The sequence below is a fragment of the Cavia porcellus genome, unplaced genomic scaffold (genome assembly GCF_034190915.1).
Source record: "Cavia porcellus strain 051 isolate PalLab524CR breed Dunkin Hartley unplaced genomic scaffold, mCavPor4.1 scaffold_8, whole genome shotgun sequence".
Lineage (NCBI taxonomy): Eukaryota > Metazoa > Chordata > Mammalia > Rodentia > Caviidae > Cavia > Cavia porcellus.
The window spans coordinates 44,386,683-44,405,047 of record NW_026947491.1 but is presented as its reverse complement, the minus strand read 5'-3'; the positions used below and the strand labels follow the sequence as shown (position 1 = coordinate 44,405,047).

General features: G+C 39.8%; 1 protein-coding gene and 1 long non-coding RNA gene across 5 annotated transcripts in view; one reads left to right on the top strand and one right to left on the bottom strand.

Moving 5' to 3' along the window:
• Positions 1–382, bottom strand: part of Eif4b (eukaryotic translation initiation factor 4B) — a 29,678-nt gene extending 29,296 nt beyond the window's left edge. For all 4 annotated transcript variants that reach the window (XM_013159158.3, XM_013159159.3, XM_013159161.3 and 1 more), the window contains exon 1: positions 199–382. In XM_013159158.3, the coding sequence (XP_013014612.1) occupies positions 199–211 (13 nt within the window). In that variant the 5' untranslated portion in view covers positions 212–382. The remainder of the gene's footprint in view (positions 1–198) is intronic.
• Positions 288–14,536, top strand: LOC134477316 (uncharacterized). Its single transcript, XR_010049290.1, has 3 exons — positions 288–352; positions 10,674–10,915; positions 13,589–14,536. It is a non-coding gene; the product is annotated as an uncharacterized LOC134477316 (long non-coding RNA).
• The last annotated feature ends 3,829 nt before the right edge of the window (positions 14,537–18,365 follow it).

The following is an 18,365-nucleotide window of genomic DNA, read 5'->3' as shown; positions in this document are numbered from 1 at the left end:
GTGTGGGGGAGGGAAAGGGCACCTCCCCCCCCAAACATCCCGAGGCAGTAACCTAACAAGGCTACGCTGGCAACCTGGTGTGGCTGCCAAGCCACAAGAGAACCGGTGCCACATACACTCCGACTCCAAGAACTACCGGATCAAGAGGGAGAGTGATTTCGGACCTTGGTCCTTGGCCGCGCTCGGCCGCTCACTCACCTGAGGCCGCCATGTTGGGAGAGGGAGAGAGAACCCAAAGGACCCGGATGAGGCAATCACGTGATTATAGCGGGCGCGTCGTGGTAGGAGAATCTACAGTGAGAGGGGGCGGGGATGTGAGGACGGAGACAGGAGGCGGGGAGCCACAGTCTAGGTTCGTAAAGCAGCGCGAGGAGGTGGCGCGGCGTCCGATGGGAAGACCTGCGCCACATGTGGCCAGAGGGGTGGAGCCTGCGCTGTCGCGAAACCCCTGCGCTTTACGTAGGGCTGTGTACGGCCACTGGGCAGGATCTGAGCCCGGGGCGGGTTCTCGGGATGCACCGACTTCCGGTTGAGCGTTTGTGCTTTCCGTGGAATCTAGGGCTACTGGAATTAGGGATGAGTGTGACGCGATTTATTTTCTGAAAGGAAAGGTTCTGAATTTAAATCCCTCTTACTAAAGGTGAAACAAGATCAACATACCCCTGAAAATAGTTTTAAAGGGATTTAATTTTAAAAATATTTTTATTAGTGTATGTTTGCAGTACATAATGATTTAAAGGTGTTTTTAGAGGAAAAAGAAGGTAACATAGTGACCACGTAATTGCCATGGGCTTTTACTCATTTAGTTTTCCACTTTATTAACTAGGTTCAGAGCTCCAGCTATGCTCTGTTTTATCATTTTTCATTGAATGAAAATTTTTGTTTAACACTGTTAGCAAACATTTGTGGATAAACGGAACAAAACTGTCCCAAAGGAAGCTGTATTCTAGTGAGGGGAAGAAAGACAATAAACAACGAATGAAATATTACAAGTTATAAGCCCTCTGAAGTAATTAAAGGAACACAATAAAATATGGTTGAATGCATCATTATTTAGGTTAAGAAGGCCTTGGAGGGACATTTAGACTGAAATTTAAACCACAAACTTAGCCCTAGAAATGTCTTTAAAAAGAGTTTAAGGCCGGGCATGGTGGCTCACACCTGTAATCCTAGCACTGGGGAGGCTGAGGCAGGAGGATTGTTGTGAGTTCGAGACCAGCCTGGGCTACAAAGTGAGCTCAAGGCTAGCCTGAACTGCATAGAGAGACCCTGTTTCAAAAACAAACAAACAAACAAGAGCTTTAGGAGAAAACAGAGAATGCACATCTGAAGGAAAGGCTGCAGAGCAGGAACATTTTTGTAGTTTGAGTGCAGTTTGAGGAATTTAAAGGCCTGCATCTAGAGTGTGGTGACATAAGGGAAAGAGTGGCACAAAATAAAGTTTGAGGGATAGAGTCATGTGAGGCTTTGTAATTCAGATTTTCCAAGGGAGTTAGGAAAGCATGAAATAATTTTAAGCAAGGGTATGTCATGAATTGACTTTGGTTTTTGAAACAGGGTCCTACTGTATAGTCCAAACTGGCCCTCAACTCACTGTAACTCAGAGTGGCCTTGAACTTCAGGTGATCATTCTGTCTCTTTCTGAATGCTGGGATTACAGCTGTGTGCTGAAATAAAGCCAAGTGAAGTAAAATTTTAAAAAAGGATAACAATATTTTGATGTAAGCAGTAGTTACATGTATCTTTAGTAACAAACTATCAGATTATAATGTAAGATATGTGTACTTTATTGTATGTAAATCATTTAATTAGAATTGAAAAGATTACTCAGACTATTATTGAGTGGAGAGTAACTATGTAGATGCAATGATAGAAGAGAAAGACCAGTTAAAGGTTGCTGCTGCCAAGGCCATGTGATTTTTAATGAGCTCTAGGCACTTTTGCTTAGATAACTAATTATCAAAGATAACTCCCAAGTTTTTAGCATGAACACATGTGATGGCATTTACTTAGATGATAAAGCCTGGGGTAAAGCCAATTTGGAAAGGATGTGTGAAATGTTGTGGTCCCGTTAAGTTCGAGATGTCTAATCTAGGGCTTTCAGACTTTGATATGCTTTAAAAATCCCTTAGGAGCTTCCTACTATATTGCACACCATGCACATAGCAGGAAAATAAAATATCAAATATGAAATGAATGCTTAGAATAGACATCAGCATTCCACATCAACTGTTTACTTGCTTATAAAACCCTTTATGGGGGCCGGGGAAATAGCTCAGTGGCACAATGCCTTCCTGGCAAGCATAAGGTCTTGAGCTTGATTCCTAGTACATACAGACACCAAACAAACAAACCAACCAACCTATGTAGACTATACTATAAACACAAAAGACTACCACAGAAATGTTTTGCTTCAATTGTCACACCTGAGGCAGTCTCCACACGTGACAACTGCATGTTCCATACACAAGTATCACTTACACTGATAGTGTTTTTCTGTACATTTTTAATGGCAAAAAAGTAAAACAAAAATTTCATAATATAATAGAAAAACAGTAATTAATACATTGCATGTTATATTTAAAGTAGTTACTCAGAATATAAGATTTGGGCATAAAAAATTCTCCAAACAATATTAGCATAAACCTTTGTTTTTTTTTATCTCAGGAATTGAATTCAGAACCTCATGTTTGTCAGGCAGGTGCCATGTCACTGAGCTGTATCCCCAGCGCCAAACCTTTCTTTTCAATGAATATGAGAAGCTAGTAGTGTAATCATCTTGAATTTATTTTTCCTTTCCTTCTTTCCTTTCCTGTTTCTCCCATCCTGGTTTCTTTTTTCTTTTGAACAGTTTTTTGTCATTTTGCAATATTTTTTATACATTTTGGACCTTGTTTACTCTTTCAGTTTCTCATACCAGGAAGTCAATATGATGATTACACATGTGAGACTGATTTATTTCATTTATGACTGTGGTCTCAAGTGGTGTCCATTTACCTATAAAAGTCTCAAGTTTATCCTTTTTGAGCTAGGGATATAGCTCAGCAGCACTGTGCCTGCTTAGCGAGTTTGATTTCTGATACCAAAGAAATGTGGAAGTTTATCTTTCTTATGGCTGAGCAGTACTCTATTGTATAAAAAGACCACATCTTTTTTATAATCTGTTCTTCTGTTGATGGGCATTTGGGTTATTTCCATGATTTAACTATTACAAATTGTGCTGCTATAAACGTGGGTGTACATATATCACTGTGGTATATGTTTTTAATTCTTTTGGGAAGATACCCAGAAGGGGAATATCTGGGTTGAATGGGACCTCCAACCCTAGTTTTTTGAAGAATCTCCATACTGTAGGGATTGCATGAGTCTGCATTCTTAACAACAATGGAGAAGGATTCTTTTTTGCCCCCACACCCCATCCAGCATTTGTTATTGGTTGATTTCTTGATGATGACCATCCTTTCTGGGATGAGATGAAATCTCAGTGTTGTTTTAATTTGCATTTCTTCATTGACCAGTGATGTTAAGTATTTTTTCATGTATTTATTTGCCATTCATATTTCTTCATATGAGAAGTACATATTCATCTCAGATGCTTATTTTTGGATTGAGTCTTTGAATTTGGGGGTTCTGATTTTTTTCAATTATTTATATGTTCATCCTAAAAGAAGGAATCCACAAGGAAAGGCAAACAATTGGAAGGAGTAAAAAATAAAAAGAGGGAGCCAACAACAGGAAAATGACATGACAAGGATAATTCAATACATATCAGTTTTAACCTTCAATATTAGTGGTCTTAATTGATCAGTGAAAAGACACAGACTGGCAGAATGGATCAAGAAGCAAGATCCAGGTGAAAGGTTTAGCTCAGCAGCACAAGCACCTGCCTGGCAAGTGCAAGGTTGTCAGTTTAATCCTCACTACGAGAGAGAGAGAGAGAGAGAGAGAGAGAGAGAGAGAGAGATAGAGATAGAGATAGAGAGAGAGAGAGAGAAGCAAGATCCAACAATGTGCTGCATACAAGAAACACATATAATTAAAAAAATTCATAGAGAGTCAAAGGTTGGAAAACAGTACTCCATACAACAGAAATCCAGAAAAAAAGCAGGGATAGTTGTTCTATTTGCAGACAAAGTGAATTTCAAGCCAAGACTAAGGGAGATAAAGAAAGCACTACATCCTTGTAAAGGGAACAATCTAAGAGGAAGAGATAACAATCATAAATATATATGTAACAAATACCAGTGCATTCAGGTATATAAAACAATGACTATTGGACATGAAAAATCATGTAAGCCCTAATATTTGGAGGCCTCAATCCCCACTGTTGCAAAAAGACAGATCAACTATATAAAAAGTTAATAATGAATATTAGAACTAAATCAAACTTTTGAGCAAATGGGACTTAGTAGATGTCTATAAAATGCTACACCTCACAACATCAGAATACACATTTTTCTAAGCTGAACATGGGATGTTCTCTAAAATAGACCATATACTGGCTCATAAAACATGCTTCAGTAAACTGGACATGGTGGCACACTCCTGGAATCCCAGCACTTGAGAGGCTGAAGCAAGCAGATCGTTGCAAGTTCGAGACGAGCCTAGGCTGCAAAGTGAGCCCAAAGCCAGCCTGAACCACACAGGGAGACTCTGTCTCAAAAAGAAAAGAATATGCTTAAGTAAATACAAAGGAACTGAAATTATCATATGCATACTATCAGACCACAGTGCAATGAAATTGGAAACCCATGCCAAAAAAAACCCCACAAGAACTTCATAAACACATGAAAATTAAATAGCATGCTATTGAACAACCACTGGGTCACAGATGAAATTAAAAAAGAATTGGACAGTTTTTACAGTTGAATGATAATAACAATATAACATACCAGAACTTGTGGGACATAATGAAAGCAGTCTTAAGAGGGTAATTTATAAGCAATAAATACCCATATCAAGAAAACAGAGCAAGTGCATATAAACAATGTAATGCTGAACCTCAGGTTTCTAGAAAAAGAAGAGCAGGCTAAACCAAAAGTTCATACAAGGGAAGAAATTATAAAGATCAGAGCAGAAATTAACACACTGGAGACTAAAAAAACAATACAAAGAATCAAGGAATCAAAGAGCTGGTTCTTTGAAAGATTAAATAAAATTGAAAAACCCTTAGCTAACCATATCAAAAAAGGCAAGGAAAAACTCAAATCCATGCAATTAGGAATGAAAAAGGTGAAATCACAACAGACCCTGTAGAAATTCAGAAAATCATGTATGCCTACTTTGAAAACTTGTATTCTAATAAGATGGAAAACACAGAAGAAATGGACAGATTCCTAGATACATATGAATTACCAAGCTGAATTAAGAAGACATAAAAATCTTAAATAACCCAGTATCAATAAATCAAAGATATAATTAAAAACATATCAACAAAGAAAAGCCCAGGCCGTGATGGATTGACTGTTGAATTCTACAAGAAATTTAGTGATGACCTAACACCAGTACTTCTTAAATTTTTTAACAAAATTGAAGGGTAAGTGATACTTCCAAATTCATTCTTGGAAGCAAGCATTATGCTGATTCCAAAATCAAGAAGGACCCAATTAAGAAAATTACAGGCCAATCTCCTTAATGTATATCAACACAAAAATCTTCAATAAGATACTCTTAAACAGACTGCAGCAAGTCATCAAAAAGATTGTACACCATGATCAAGTGGGATTCATCCCAGGGATGCAGGGATGGTTCAATATACATAAGTCCATAAATGTAATACACCGTATTAATAGAACCAAAGTCAAAAATCATATGATTATCTCAGTAGATGCAAAAAAAGCTTTTGACAAAGTCTAGCATCCATTCATGATAAAAACCCTATGGAGAGCTGGGTGTGGTGGCTCACAGCTGTAATCCCAGCACTCCTGAGGCTGAGGCAGGAGAATCATTGTGAATTTGAGACCAGCCTGGGGTTCAAAGTGAGCTCAAGTTCAGCCTGAACTGCATAGAGAAACCCTGTCTCAAAAAAGAAAAAACTCTATGGAAAAATCTCAGTCTGATAAAAGCCATTTATGATAAACCAACAGCTAACATTATCCTAAATGGACAAAACCTGAAAGTTTTCACTCTAAAATTAGGAGCAAGACAAGATTGTCCACCGTCTCCACTCTATTCAATATAGTCCTGGAAACTTTAGCTGAAGCAATTAGACAAGAAAAAGAAATAAAAGGAATAAAGATAGGAAAGGAAGAAGTTAAACTATCATTATTTTCAAATGACATGATACTTTACTTAGAAGACCCCAAAAATTTCACCAAAAGACTTCTAGATTTTTTTTTATCGGTACCAGGGATTGAACTCACAACTGCAGGCTTGCATGGCAAGCACTTATGCCACTGAGCTAAATCCCCAACCCAAGACTTCTAGATTTAATAAGCAAATTCAGTAATGTAGCTGGTTACAAAGTCAACACTAAAAAATCAATAGCCTTCTTGTACATGAATAACAAACTCACTAAAAGAGAAATCAATGAAAAATAACTTTTACAATAGCATCCAAAAAAGTGAAATACCTAGAAATCAATCTAACAAAAGATGGAAAAAACCTCCACATTGAAAACTACAGTACACTGAAAAAGTAGATTGAAGAGGATATTAGAAAATGATGAGATATTCTATGCTCTTAGATAGGAAGAACCAATGTGGTGAAAATGGCCATACTTCCAAAACTCAATGCAATCTCAATCAAAATTCAAATAGCATATCTCACAGAATTAGAGAAAACAATCCTAAAACTCATTTGGAACCAGAAGAGACTAGAATATCAAAGGCAATCCTGGGCAACAAAGACAAGACAGGACGTCACAATCCCTGACTTGAAATTATACTATAAAGCTACTGTGATAAAAACAGTGTGTTACTCACCAAAGAAACAGATCCAAAGATCAGTGGAATATATTAGAACATGCAGAAACAACTGCAGACACACTAAACCACTTTATCTTTGAAAAAAGGTGCCAGACATGTTCACTGGAAGAAAGGTAGCCTCTTTAATAAATGGTGTTGGAAAAACTGGCTCTACACATGCAAAGATTAAGACTGAACCCATCTCTTTCACTATGCTCTAAGCTAAAATCAGAATGGATCAAAGATCTTAATATTAAGACAGAAACATTAAATTTTCTGGAAGACAGAAAGTAAAATTCTTGAAGTAAGTAAAATTCTTGAAGACATTGGTATAGGCAAAAACTGTATGAACATAACCCAGATTGCACAGGAACTATTTCACAGAATCAACAAATGGGATCTCACCCTACTGAAAAGCTTTTGCACAGCAAGAGAAACGACCAACAGAGTGAAGAGACAACACACATCATGGGAGAAATGTTTGCCAGCTGTTCCTCAGACAATGGATTACTACTGAGAAAATATAAAGATCTTAAAAAAAAATCAGTTCTCCCAGATTTAAAGACCCAACCCAAAAATGGCCATCTGAGATGAATACATACTTCTCAGATGAAGAAATACAAATAAATATGTGAAAAAATGTTCAACCAGTGGGTCATTCAAGAGATGCAAATTAATGTTTTAATACACTGAGAGTTCACCTCAGAAAGAATGGCTAGTATCAAGAAATCAAGCAATAACAAATGCTGAAAAGACTGTGGGGAAAAAGGAACCCTGCTCCACTGTTGGTGGGAGTGCAGACTTGTGCAACTACTGTGGAAGTCAGTGTGGAGAGTCCTCAAAAAACTAGGATTGGAGGTCCCATTTGACCCAGTTATTCCCCTTCTGGGTTTCTTCCCAAAAGAATTAAAAACATCATTACCACAGTGATATATGTGCCCCCATGTTTATAGCAGAACAGTTTATAATAGCCAGTTCTTGGAAACAACCTAAATGCCTGCTGAGTGAGGGATGGATAAAAAAGATGTGGTATTTTTATACAATGGAGTACTACTCATCCCTAAAGAATGATAAGCTGGACGCTTTTATAGGTAAATGTATGTACCTTGAGAACATACTCATTAGTGAAATAAGTAAGACACACGTGTTAACACTGTATTGTTTCATTAGTGTGACAAAATTAAAGAAAAATATATATGTATATGTACATAAAATAGTTCAGATCGTTATACTACTAATTTCTCTGAGTTTGCTGAAGAGAAAGATTTGTGTTGGTATTGTTTGAACAATTGAACACAGATGTCTTGTGCTCTGGGCGAATGATTTGGGGATGACAATGCACAATGTATGTACCATTGTTACTGCCTGATTGATGTACTTTAAAAGTTTGTTGTAGTTTTTTCTTTGTTTTTATGTTGGAATAAAATGAACTTGAAATATATATATATATATATATATATATACAAAAAATTATTTGTATATTCTAGATGGAAGTCCTTTGTCTGAGGCACAACTGGCTAAAATTTTTTCCCACTCTGTGTGTTGTATTTTCAATCTGTTGGTGATTTCTTTTGATGTGCAAAAGCTTTTTAATAAGATGGATTCCAGTTGTTGATTCTTTGAAATATTTCCCATGTGGTCTAAATTTTGTTCACGAACTCTCTGCCTACATCTATGTCAAGATTTATACCTACTTTCTCTTCCAGTAGATTTAGTGTTTCTGTTTTAATATTTAGATCTTTGGTCTATTTTGACTTTAGTTTACTATGTGGTGATTGACAGTGGTCTAGTTTTAGTCTTTACTCAGTGAATGTTTGTTCCCTTTGTCAACAATGAGGTGGCTGAATATGTTTGAAATTGTGTGGCGATCCTCAGGTCTGTTTTTGTACTTTATATTAGGGCACAGTTGACATCTTTTTTGTTTTCCTGTTGTCATAGTAGGTCTTTGAGATGCTGCACCTGCCTGTTCACCTGTCATTTCACCAGTGTGCTCCACAATTTTTTGCGTAATTGCCTAGGAAGAAATATTTTGTTTTTCCTCTGCTGCAAATAATCTCTTATGAGCTCTAATCCAATCCTCTAAGAAAATTTCTGCACAATACTTTTTACTTGTTATTTTCTTTGTAAATTATCAAACTATTTATGCCACACATTTAGGATAGAGTAAAACACAACTGTTGACCAATGGATTCTGTTTCAAGTGACATCATGGTTGCTGTGTAACTTATTAATAACATTTATCCCATGTTCTATTTTGTAGTTGAATGTTTCCATCCCAGGTTTCCATTTTGTTGAGGTTTCCCTATCAATATTTCCACCATGGTGAAATGTTGACCTCAGTAGTACCAGTTTGCTTTCCTTTGCTATATGCCAGGCCAATGTTGCATCTTCCTGAAATTTAACAATTATACTTATCTTAGTTACTTTTCTCTCCTTGATGAGACAAAACACCCAAAATTAAGAGGGGAAAGGTTTATTTAGTTCAGTTTGTAGAGGTTTCAGTTCATAATTGGCTGGCTTCAAGGCAGAGTGACACACAGCTGAAGGGCAACGTTCATGGTGGTGGAAGACTTGCAAAAACAACAAGAGCAAAAAGGAAGGGAGGCAGAGAAGGAGGGAAGGGAAGGGGAAGGAGAAGAGGAGGGGAGGAAGAGGGAGACAAGGTTTTTTTCTGTCCTTTATATTAGATGCAGGCACTGACCCTAAGGTGGGTGTAGCACTCACACCTTTAATCCTAGCATTGGACCATGAATCAATCACAAACCCTAGATTCAGCCACCTCTGAAAAGCCTGTCTCACATGAGTGCCTGAGGCTTTGGGGGGGATATCTAGATACAAACTATAACATTAGTATACAATTCTGTTGTGAAATGAGAACATTTCCTTTGGAATTTCTGCTTTGTTCCTGTGTACAATTCTTGTGCTGGTCAACTTGTGGTCTTTTAGCACATGTAACATCAGTTGGAAAGTGGTAAACCAGTTTTTTTTTTTGTTTTGGTACCAGAAATTGAACTCAGGACCTTGTGCTTACCAGGCAGTTGTTTATGTCCCTGAGCTATATCCCCAGCCCACCAGTTGTTGAACTGTCACATTCTGATTAGTTTGGGAGATGGGAGCAACAAGTCTGTTCACAGCATCATTCAGTTTTTTACTATGCAGATAAGCACCTGATGGCCTAATTCCAGGATAAATGTCTAAATTGAAAGCATAATTAAGTCTTTTCATCTACAAGGGCATAGAGTTTTATGGCATATTTTTACCCATTGCTTTTTCATAAGTCTTTTACATTCCTGTGAGCAGCATAAGAAATCCGTGCTAAATACAGCAGACCTATGAATGCTTTCAGTTTAGCTAGTGAAGTGATATGGAGGACCACTTATATGACTCTCCTTGAATAAAGAGCAGTTATTTCCATTTTGACTAAACTTGGTCCTGTCTCCTTGTATTGATGGTGGTGAAATGAACATGTGAGGTGTAGGGAGCCGCGCGACAGCCCCATTGCTGCCTCCCTGCCTCTCTCTCTCCTATGGGCACTGCGTCTGCTTACATTAACCATAATCCTCTCCTGCTTACGTCACATACCTGGACGTGACGGTGACCCTGTTGTATTCATCCCCTTAGCCTCTTCCTGTCTCGCCTCCCGCCCTTGGCCTATGAAAGATGTAATCAGTTCCGGAATAAACAGAGGGCTTGATCGGATTCTCTCAACTTGCTTCCATCTCTCTTTGTCTCCCCCATGTCTTCATTTAATCCCTGTTCCGCCTCCAGGTACACCCCATGGATTGATCTGCAGGCCAGATCAAGTGGCGCCCAGCGTGGGGGCTCCTGGCATGGAGGAGTCAATGAGGGAGCCGTTCGAGACAGCTGGCTTAAAGTGAAAGCGAATCGAACCAGAGACGGTGGTGAAAACTGAGCAAACTGAATCAAGGATTAAAGCTAAAAGCAGCAGGACATTAAATCAAGTACCGAGGCCTGCGCGGACGACTACCCAATGTCCTGCCTGAGTCATGGTGAGTGAACGGCAACCCCATTCCCTTTCCCGGACATGGGTCAAGCATTGAGCGAACATGAAGTGTTCATAGGAGGCCTTATAAAGGCATGAAAGACAAGAGGGGTAAGAGTTAGAACAAAAGAATTATTGCAGTATTTTCAATTTATCCATAAGGTTTGCCCTAGAGGGTTCTATAAATACCAAGAGGTGGAATAGAGTAAGAGATGCTTTAAAAGATTATTATAGGGTTTTCGGTCCAGAAAAGGTTCTGGTGACCACCTTTGCATATTGGAATTTAATCTCTGAGCTGCTTGCCCAGTGGCATGCAGATCCTCAGATTGAGGAGCTGGTCGCACAAGGCCCTCTGAGCTATACAGCCTTATAGTGCCCCTAAGATGGCACCTGCCTCCGGCAAGCCTCATGGCACTCTAAAATGGCGTTTGCTTCACTTCTGCCACATCAGCGTGGGTCCCTCCCCAAAATTGTGTTTCCGGTGATGGAAACAAATGTACCTCCTCAAGATCTTGCACCGCACAGCTGCAAGATGGCGCGGGCACTGTGCCGCTAGCTCCACAAGTCATTAGGACACATATGCCATTCACAGTGGCTGCTTTAAAAGAATTAAAGGCAGCAGTTGCCCAGTATGGCCCTCCAGCTGCTTTCACTCTTGCTGTTTTAAATTCTCTGGCTGACGGCTGGCTCACACCTACAGTTTGGCAAAGATTGGCCTGAGTGACTTTATTGGGTGGCGATCATCTTTTGTAAAAATCAGAATATATAAAAAATTGCAAAGAGACCGCCAGACGCAATACACAAGCCAGCAATGGGTTTGACCTTAATATGTTAATAGTAAAAGATGCCTATGTGTGCAGAGAAGCTCAAAAAGAGTTTAATCCAACACTTTTCACTCAAATTCAAACAGCAGCTACCTGAGCATGGAGAAAGCTGCCTACAAAAGATAATATAAGCTCCTCTCTCACTAGCATTAAGCAAGGCCCAGATAAATCCTTTTCAGAGTTTGTTGATTGTTTGATTGCTACTGCTAGCGGAGTCTTTAGCTGCGCTGATGCAGGCACTGATTTTGTTAAACAGTTGGTTTTTAAAGGCACCGGCACCATCTGCCGGGCCGCTATCAGACCTCGTAAAAATAGAACAGGCCTAACAGGATATATACACCTTTGCTGTGGCTGCTACCTTGTAGGAGTTTGCATTTGGACAGTTCTTGTCTCAAAAGCATGAACAGGACTGTTTTGCCTGTGGAGAGACTGGTCATTTTACAAAAAGACTCCAGAGATAGAGATTCCAATGTCAATTACTTTGACTCATTTAACTGATTGGAGTGATATTGGTCTGGTCTCTTAAGTTTAATTTCAGCATATATAAGGATGGGGACAGCTGCTAAAAAAATGAGAGACACTATGATAGTTATTATTGTCTTCCCCAATGTCAGATCTTAAAAACCTAAGGAGCCTTCATCATCCTGTAATGATTTGATTAGTTCTATAATATGCAGTGTGTATTTAATGTATGTGAAGATGGGCACAACTGTTTGGAGGAAACTAGAGACAATTAGATAAACAGTGAAGATCTCCAGTGGACTTGCTTTGAAATCTGTATTTCTTTAAATCTTTTTTTAAAAAACTGTTTTGTTCTGTTTTGATATGTTTGGTCTTGCCCTCTTTGAGATAAAAAACAAGTGTATAGGACTGATAGCCATATTACTAAGTTTTTGTTGGATCATTGAGCAGAACTGTTGGCAGTGTCACTATTTGAATGTCACTTTACATGCTTTGATTTTATAGCCTGAACAGCTATTTCTAGGATGACAATATGTAGCTTATCAACTGTTGATTTCTTACCATTTATTTTTCTGTAATTCTGTATTAAGATCACTATAAAACAAGCCAGACAGAGAGTAAAAAATTGCCTTTCTTGTGCAGTGCACCTCCTAGTTCCACACTTTGGGGTTAATCCTAGAGGACTTATCCTCAATGCATTATGGCAAATGGATGTCACCCACATTCCTGAGTTTGGCAATCTTAAATATGTTCATTTAACTATAGATATCTTTAGTGGTTTCATTTATACCTCTCCCCAGACTGGCAAAGCTACCAAATGTTGTTAGCCATATGTTAACTACCTTATCAATTTTGAGATGCCCACAACAATTAAAGACTGATAATGGTCCAGGCTATGCTAGTTCTGCCTTTGCTTGTTTCTGTGAACATCTTAATATTGATCATATAAAAGGCATACCTTATAACCCTCAAGGTCAAGGCATAGTTAAAAGGACACATCTCTCCTTAAAACTCACTGTTGATAAAATAAAACAGGGGAAATGGTACTGCACAAGGAGGACACCTAAAAATATTCTATCTCATGGCTTATTCATCCTTAATTTTTAAAATTTGGATGCTTCTGGACAGTCAGCAGCCATGCATTTTTGGCATTCTGAAACACAAAAGCAATTTGCTTCTGTACCATGGAGACCCGCTAACCAATACATGGAATGGCCCCAACCCAGTCCTTATCTGGGGATGAGGTTCAGTGTGTGTTTATTCTCAACAAGATAGAGAAGCTAGATGGCTACCTGAGCGCCTTGTAAAACAAGTAGACAGTTCTTCAAAGACTCCATGCAATGCCCAGGAATAATGTCATTTCCTGAGGCACAATCCCCTGTGTTCTTTTGCAGATGACAAACTCCCTGGAGCCCTATGCTGCCTACTCAGCCTTCTCCTTGAGCCGTACCACACCCATGGTGGATTTAGACCCCTGCCAAACAGACTACAACTGCTGACAGCCATGCACACAACCCTCTGTGACTGCGGAAGGGGCTCTTCTCGGTCTGGAGGAACATAAACCAGCCAAATAGACTGCGTCCAGTGTTATGCGAGGCAAGCTCCAAGACATAAAAAACGACTTCAACAGAGACAACAACAAATGGCTGCCAACCCCTTCTCCTCGATATGTGTGTGTGTGTGTGTGGGGGAGCTTTTCCCTTACCTAGCGCCCCTTTTGGGTCCCCTAGCTGCCCTATTGCTTCTCCTTTCTGTGAGTCCTTGTATTTTTCAGAGGATTATGATGCTCATTAATAACCAGATAGACGCATTTATGGCAAAGCCCATTCAGGTACACTATCATCAGCTGGAGATGGCAGATCAACAAACCTACGGGGAAGGAATTCCCACGAGTGGCCCATATGACAATGCGGCCTAACTGCCCTGGGGCAATAGACAGGCAGTCAGAGACAGGCAACTAGGACATGCATGTTAATTCCAACGGCCACCTAAGACAGGCACAGGACCAACTGCTGTTCTGCAAGCCCATGACGGGTAACACCTGGTTGGGTTCATGCAATGAGGTCCTTGATCTAAGACAGACACTGTCCGGCAGGGCCTGCCATACTCCTGATTAAATAATATAGAAAGGGAGGAGATGTAGGGAGCCAAGCGGCAGCCCCATTGCTGCCTCCCTGCCTCTCTCTCTCCTATGGGCACTGCATCTGCCGACATTAACCATAATCCTCTCCTGCTTATGTCACATACCTGGATATGACGGTGACCCTGTTGTATTCATCCCCATAGCCTCTTCCTGTCCCACCTCCCGCCCTTGGCCTACAAAAGATGTAATCACTTCCAGAATAAATGGGGGGGGGCTTGATTGGATTCTCTTGACTTGCTTCCATCTCTGTCTCCCCTATGTCTTTATTTAATCCCGTTCTGCCTCCAGGTGCACCCCACGGATTGATCTGCAGGCTGGATCAGTGAGGAAGTGGCCAGAGCTGAGCTAGCTGGTCTTATCATGCATCTGGGTCCTTTTCCTTGTGATCCTGTGACCTTTGGACCATACTTAGCTACAGGATCTCTTCTTTTTAAAACCTCAGTTTAGCATATCTCTGAGAGTGATGGCTGTTTTAGAGAGAAATCATGATAAGATAGAGAGTGTTCACTGGGGACTCAGGCTATGGTGATCCCTTAATATCTGTTTTTTTAATAAAAGAAGATGATTTACTAGATGATTAGGGGAAGGCAGAAGAAAGAGATGTCAGACAGCTGCTCTGGACAAGAAGGAAAGATTCAAAAGCGAAATACTCCTTTGTAGCTATTTTTGTTAGCCATTGAGTTCATTAGAATTTAGCCAGTGAGGTGACATCTTTTAACAAGGCATTTATTTCCCAATCAAAGAGAAAATCACTAGTGAGCAGTATATGATGTATATTTTGCAGTACTGTGACTTGGGAAAATTTAAAACAGGCCAAGTCATGGGAGGGCACTTGTCCAAAAAGGTAAGATTGTGTCTTAATGTAAGGAGTCTGAACATAAGATAATTCTGACCATTTCCCCTCCCCTTCCAGTTCAACACTAATCGTAACATAGCATCATAGTCAATATTTCTCTTTGCATGCTACTTTTTCTCTAGGGGTATGCAGGATACGCACAGGTGTGAAAGAGTATTAAACTGCTCTTTTTCCCTATAGGAGGACTGAACAAGTTTCAGTGTTTAAGAAGACATTTTAGACTGCCTTTTGGGACTTCTGCCAGCTGCTGGCCATGTGGGAAGGACTTGGGGACACCCGGAAGCCATGGAATGAATTCAATAGTAAGGAGGAGCTAAAGATGGCAGATCAGTAAGCAGCAAAATAGGGAGACTCTCTGAGAAAAACAGCTCAGATGCTGGAATAAAACATCCCGGAGAAGACCAGATAGAGAGAGATGGTTCCTCTTGACCCAGGAAGAAACTAAAGGGAAAAGAGCCAGTCAGATTCATGGTTGCAGCACTCTCGCTGGAGCTGCTCAGACTTGCAGTTGTGGTGCTCTCGCCACTAGAGTTGCAGTCCCACTGAAGTCGGAGGTTGGCCAGCCCAACAGAGAACAGAGCTGGTGTGGAGACCTGCACTAACCCATGGTGAGTGCTTGGAATTTGACCCTCCTGCAGGAAAGGGGTGACTGACTGGATGACATATTGATATTGGGCAGGACAAGTCTGAACCAAGAATGGCAGTGACTTCAGTTGATTGCTCCCTGCCCAGAGCAAATTGGTGGGATCTGATTGAGCTGGGTCACACCCCTTGCTGGGGCCCAATAGCCAGGGATGAAATTGTCCTTGAAGTTGTCCCAAACTGGTTCTGTCCACGCAGCTAACGTGATGAAGGCCCCTGCTGGTTGACTGGCTCAGAGGGGAGGAGCCAGCCTACATCCTTGTTTGCATCTCAATGGCCAACAGCAAACTGGAGAGGGAAGAAATCCCTAGTCAGCATGCTTCGGAAGACCATAACCAACAAGGAAAGGGGCTGGGACCTCTACCATACACCTGTGTGGAAGAAACCAGAAACATGACAAGAGAAAGAAATACAAAAAAACCTCCAGCCCCCAACCCATCAGTCCAGGAGAGGTAAATAAGGATTGAGGGTAGCAAACATGCAATATTGGACATGGCATCAGCTGACATAAAAAGATCTTCATGACATTATGGATGAACTCAAAACTGAAATATTAATACAAGTAAAGCAAGATATAAGAAAATTAATAAAAGAAATGCTAAGCACCCCTCAAGAAGACACAGATGGAAGAATGGAAGAACACAAAAAAGGAGAGAAACATTCAATGAAGAATATTTTTAAAAAACCTAGAATACATGAAATATTCAAAGAGATTACCAGGAAATTAAAAACTCCATTGAAAGCTGGCAAAATTGCCTGAAAGAAACTAGAGATAGATTAACAAGACCTGAAGATAGGTTTACAATGTGTGATCATGAAAGGAAAGATCTCTTAAAAATAACAAGGAAACAAGCAGTAACAATACGAAGGCTAGAAGATGACAAGAGGATCTATAACTTAAGAATAAAAAATGTAAAAAAAAAGAATAAAAAATGTGAGTGATGAAGCAGGGGTAAACACAAAGGAAATACAAAACTATTAACAGAAATAATTAAGGAAAACTTCCCAAGCATAGAAAAAGGAAATGACATTCAGATGTATGAGGCCTACAGAACTCCAGCCACCTACAACCAAAACAGAGCTACACCCAGACATGGAATAATCAAGATCCCAGAAATTCAGCACAAGAACAGAATATTAAAAGCCATCAGAGACAAGAAATAGATCATTTATAAAAGAAAACTCATCAAAATCACAACAGACTTCTCGACACAAACCATCAGATCAAGAAGAGCTTGGAGTGAAGTATCCCAAGCCCTGAAAGAAAATAACCTCCAACCCAGATTGATGTGCATTGAAAAATTGTCTCTCAAAATTAGTGGAGAAACAAGAAACAAAGAGGAACTGAGGGAGTTCATGACCATCAATCCAACCTACAAAAAATTCTGAAGGACTTTCTAGAGAGAGAGAAAAAATCACCAGGATTTCAGAAACAATGGCAGAGAGGCCTTAATGAATGGGGCAGACAGTGGAATGAAGGAGAAAAGTAGACAACCAATGGCAGAAAAATAGCATAGCAGAAATGAAGCAGAGAAGGTTGACTCTAATCTCTAATATAGATGGCCTTGGTACAATAACAAAAAGAAATACAGGGTAGATCAGGAGATAAGGCCCATTGAGATGCTCTGTATAGGAAATATAATCAACCTGAAAGAGGGTTTATGTACCAAAAGTCATACATGAGAAAACAATGCTTGGGCCAGGGATGTAGCTCAGCAGCCTAAGTGCCTGCCTGGCAAGTGGTAGGTCATAAGTTCAGTCCTGGTACTAAAGAGAGAGAGATAGAGAGAGACAGAGAGACAGACAGAGAGACAGAGACAGAGACAGAAAAAGAGAGAGAGAGAGAGAGAGAAAGAGAGAGAGAGAGAGAGAGAGAGAGAGAGAGAGAACAATGCTCTATGCTCTATGTGACAGGGAACCAGAGAGAAATAGGGGCAACTCATCCAGCACCTGCAGATAAGTTGGAAAGACACAATACTTTTGTGCAGTAGAGAACCATTCAGCTATAATGAAGGAACACCTTGAGGCTTTTGTAGGTAACGGAATACAACTTCAGATCAAGCCCAGGGGTAAAAAGGTTCAGAACCACTTAGGTAAATAGCGGGTTACCCCCCCCCCAATCTAAAAACTAAAGGAGTTAGTGGAACCCAAAATGTACAGTACACCCAGTGAAAGTGAAAGGGGAGGACTTGTCTAAACAAGGAAGGCAGAGGATATTGTTAATAGTGTATCAGGATTTAAAACCCACATTGTTCTCATTGCTCTGTTTAGTTTATGTTCTATTCCAGTTTGTCTACTTGTACTAGATTTGAGGGCACAAATAGCTATCCCAAAAATAGCAGCATATGTTATGGTAACCATCCTTAATTTCCTACTAACTTAATCTGAAGCCCTGTATAAATTACACTGTCTTATTATGACTGATCATATTTGAATCTGGTTTGTTAGATCACTATTTTGTATTGACTGATTTTATTTGAATCTGTTATGATTGATAGTATCAAGTCTGAGAGTATAGGCAACTACTCTG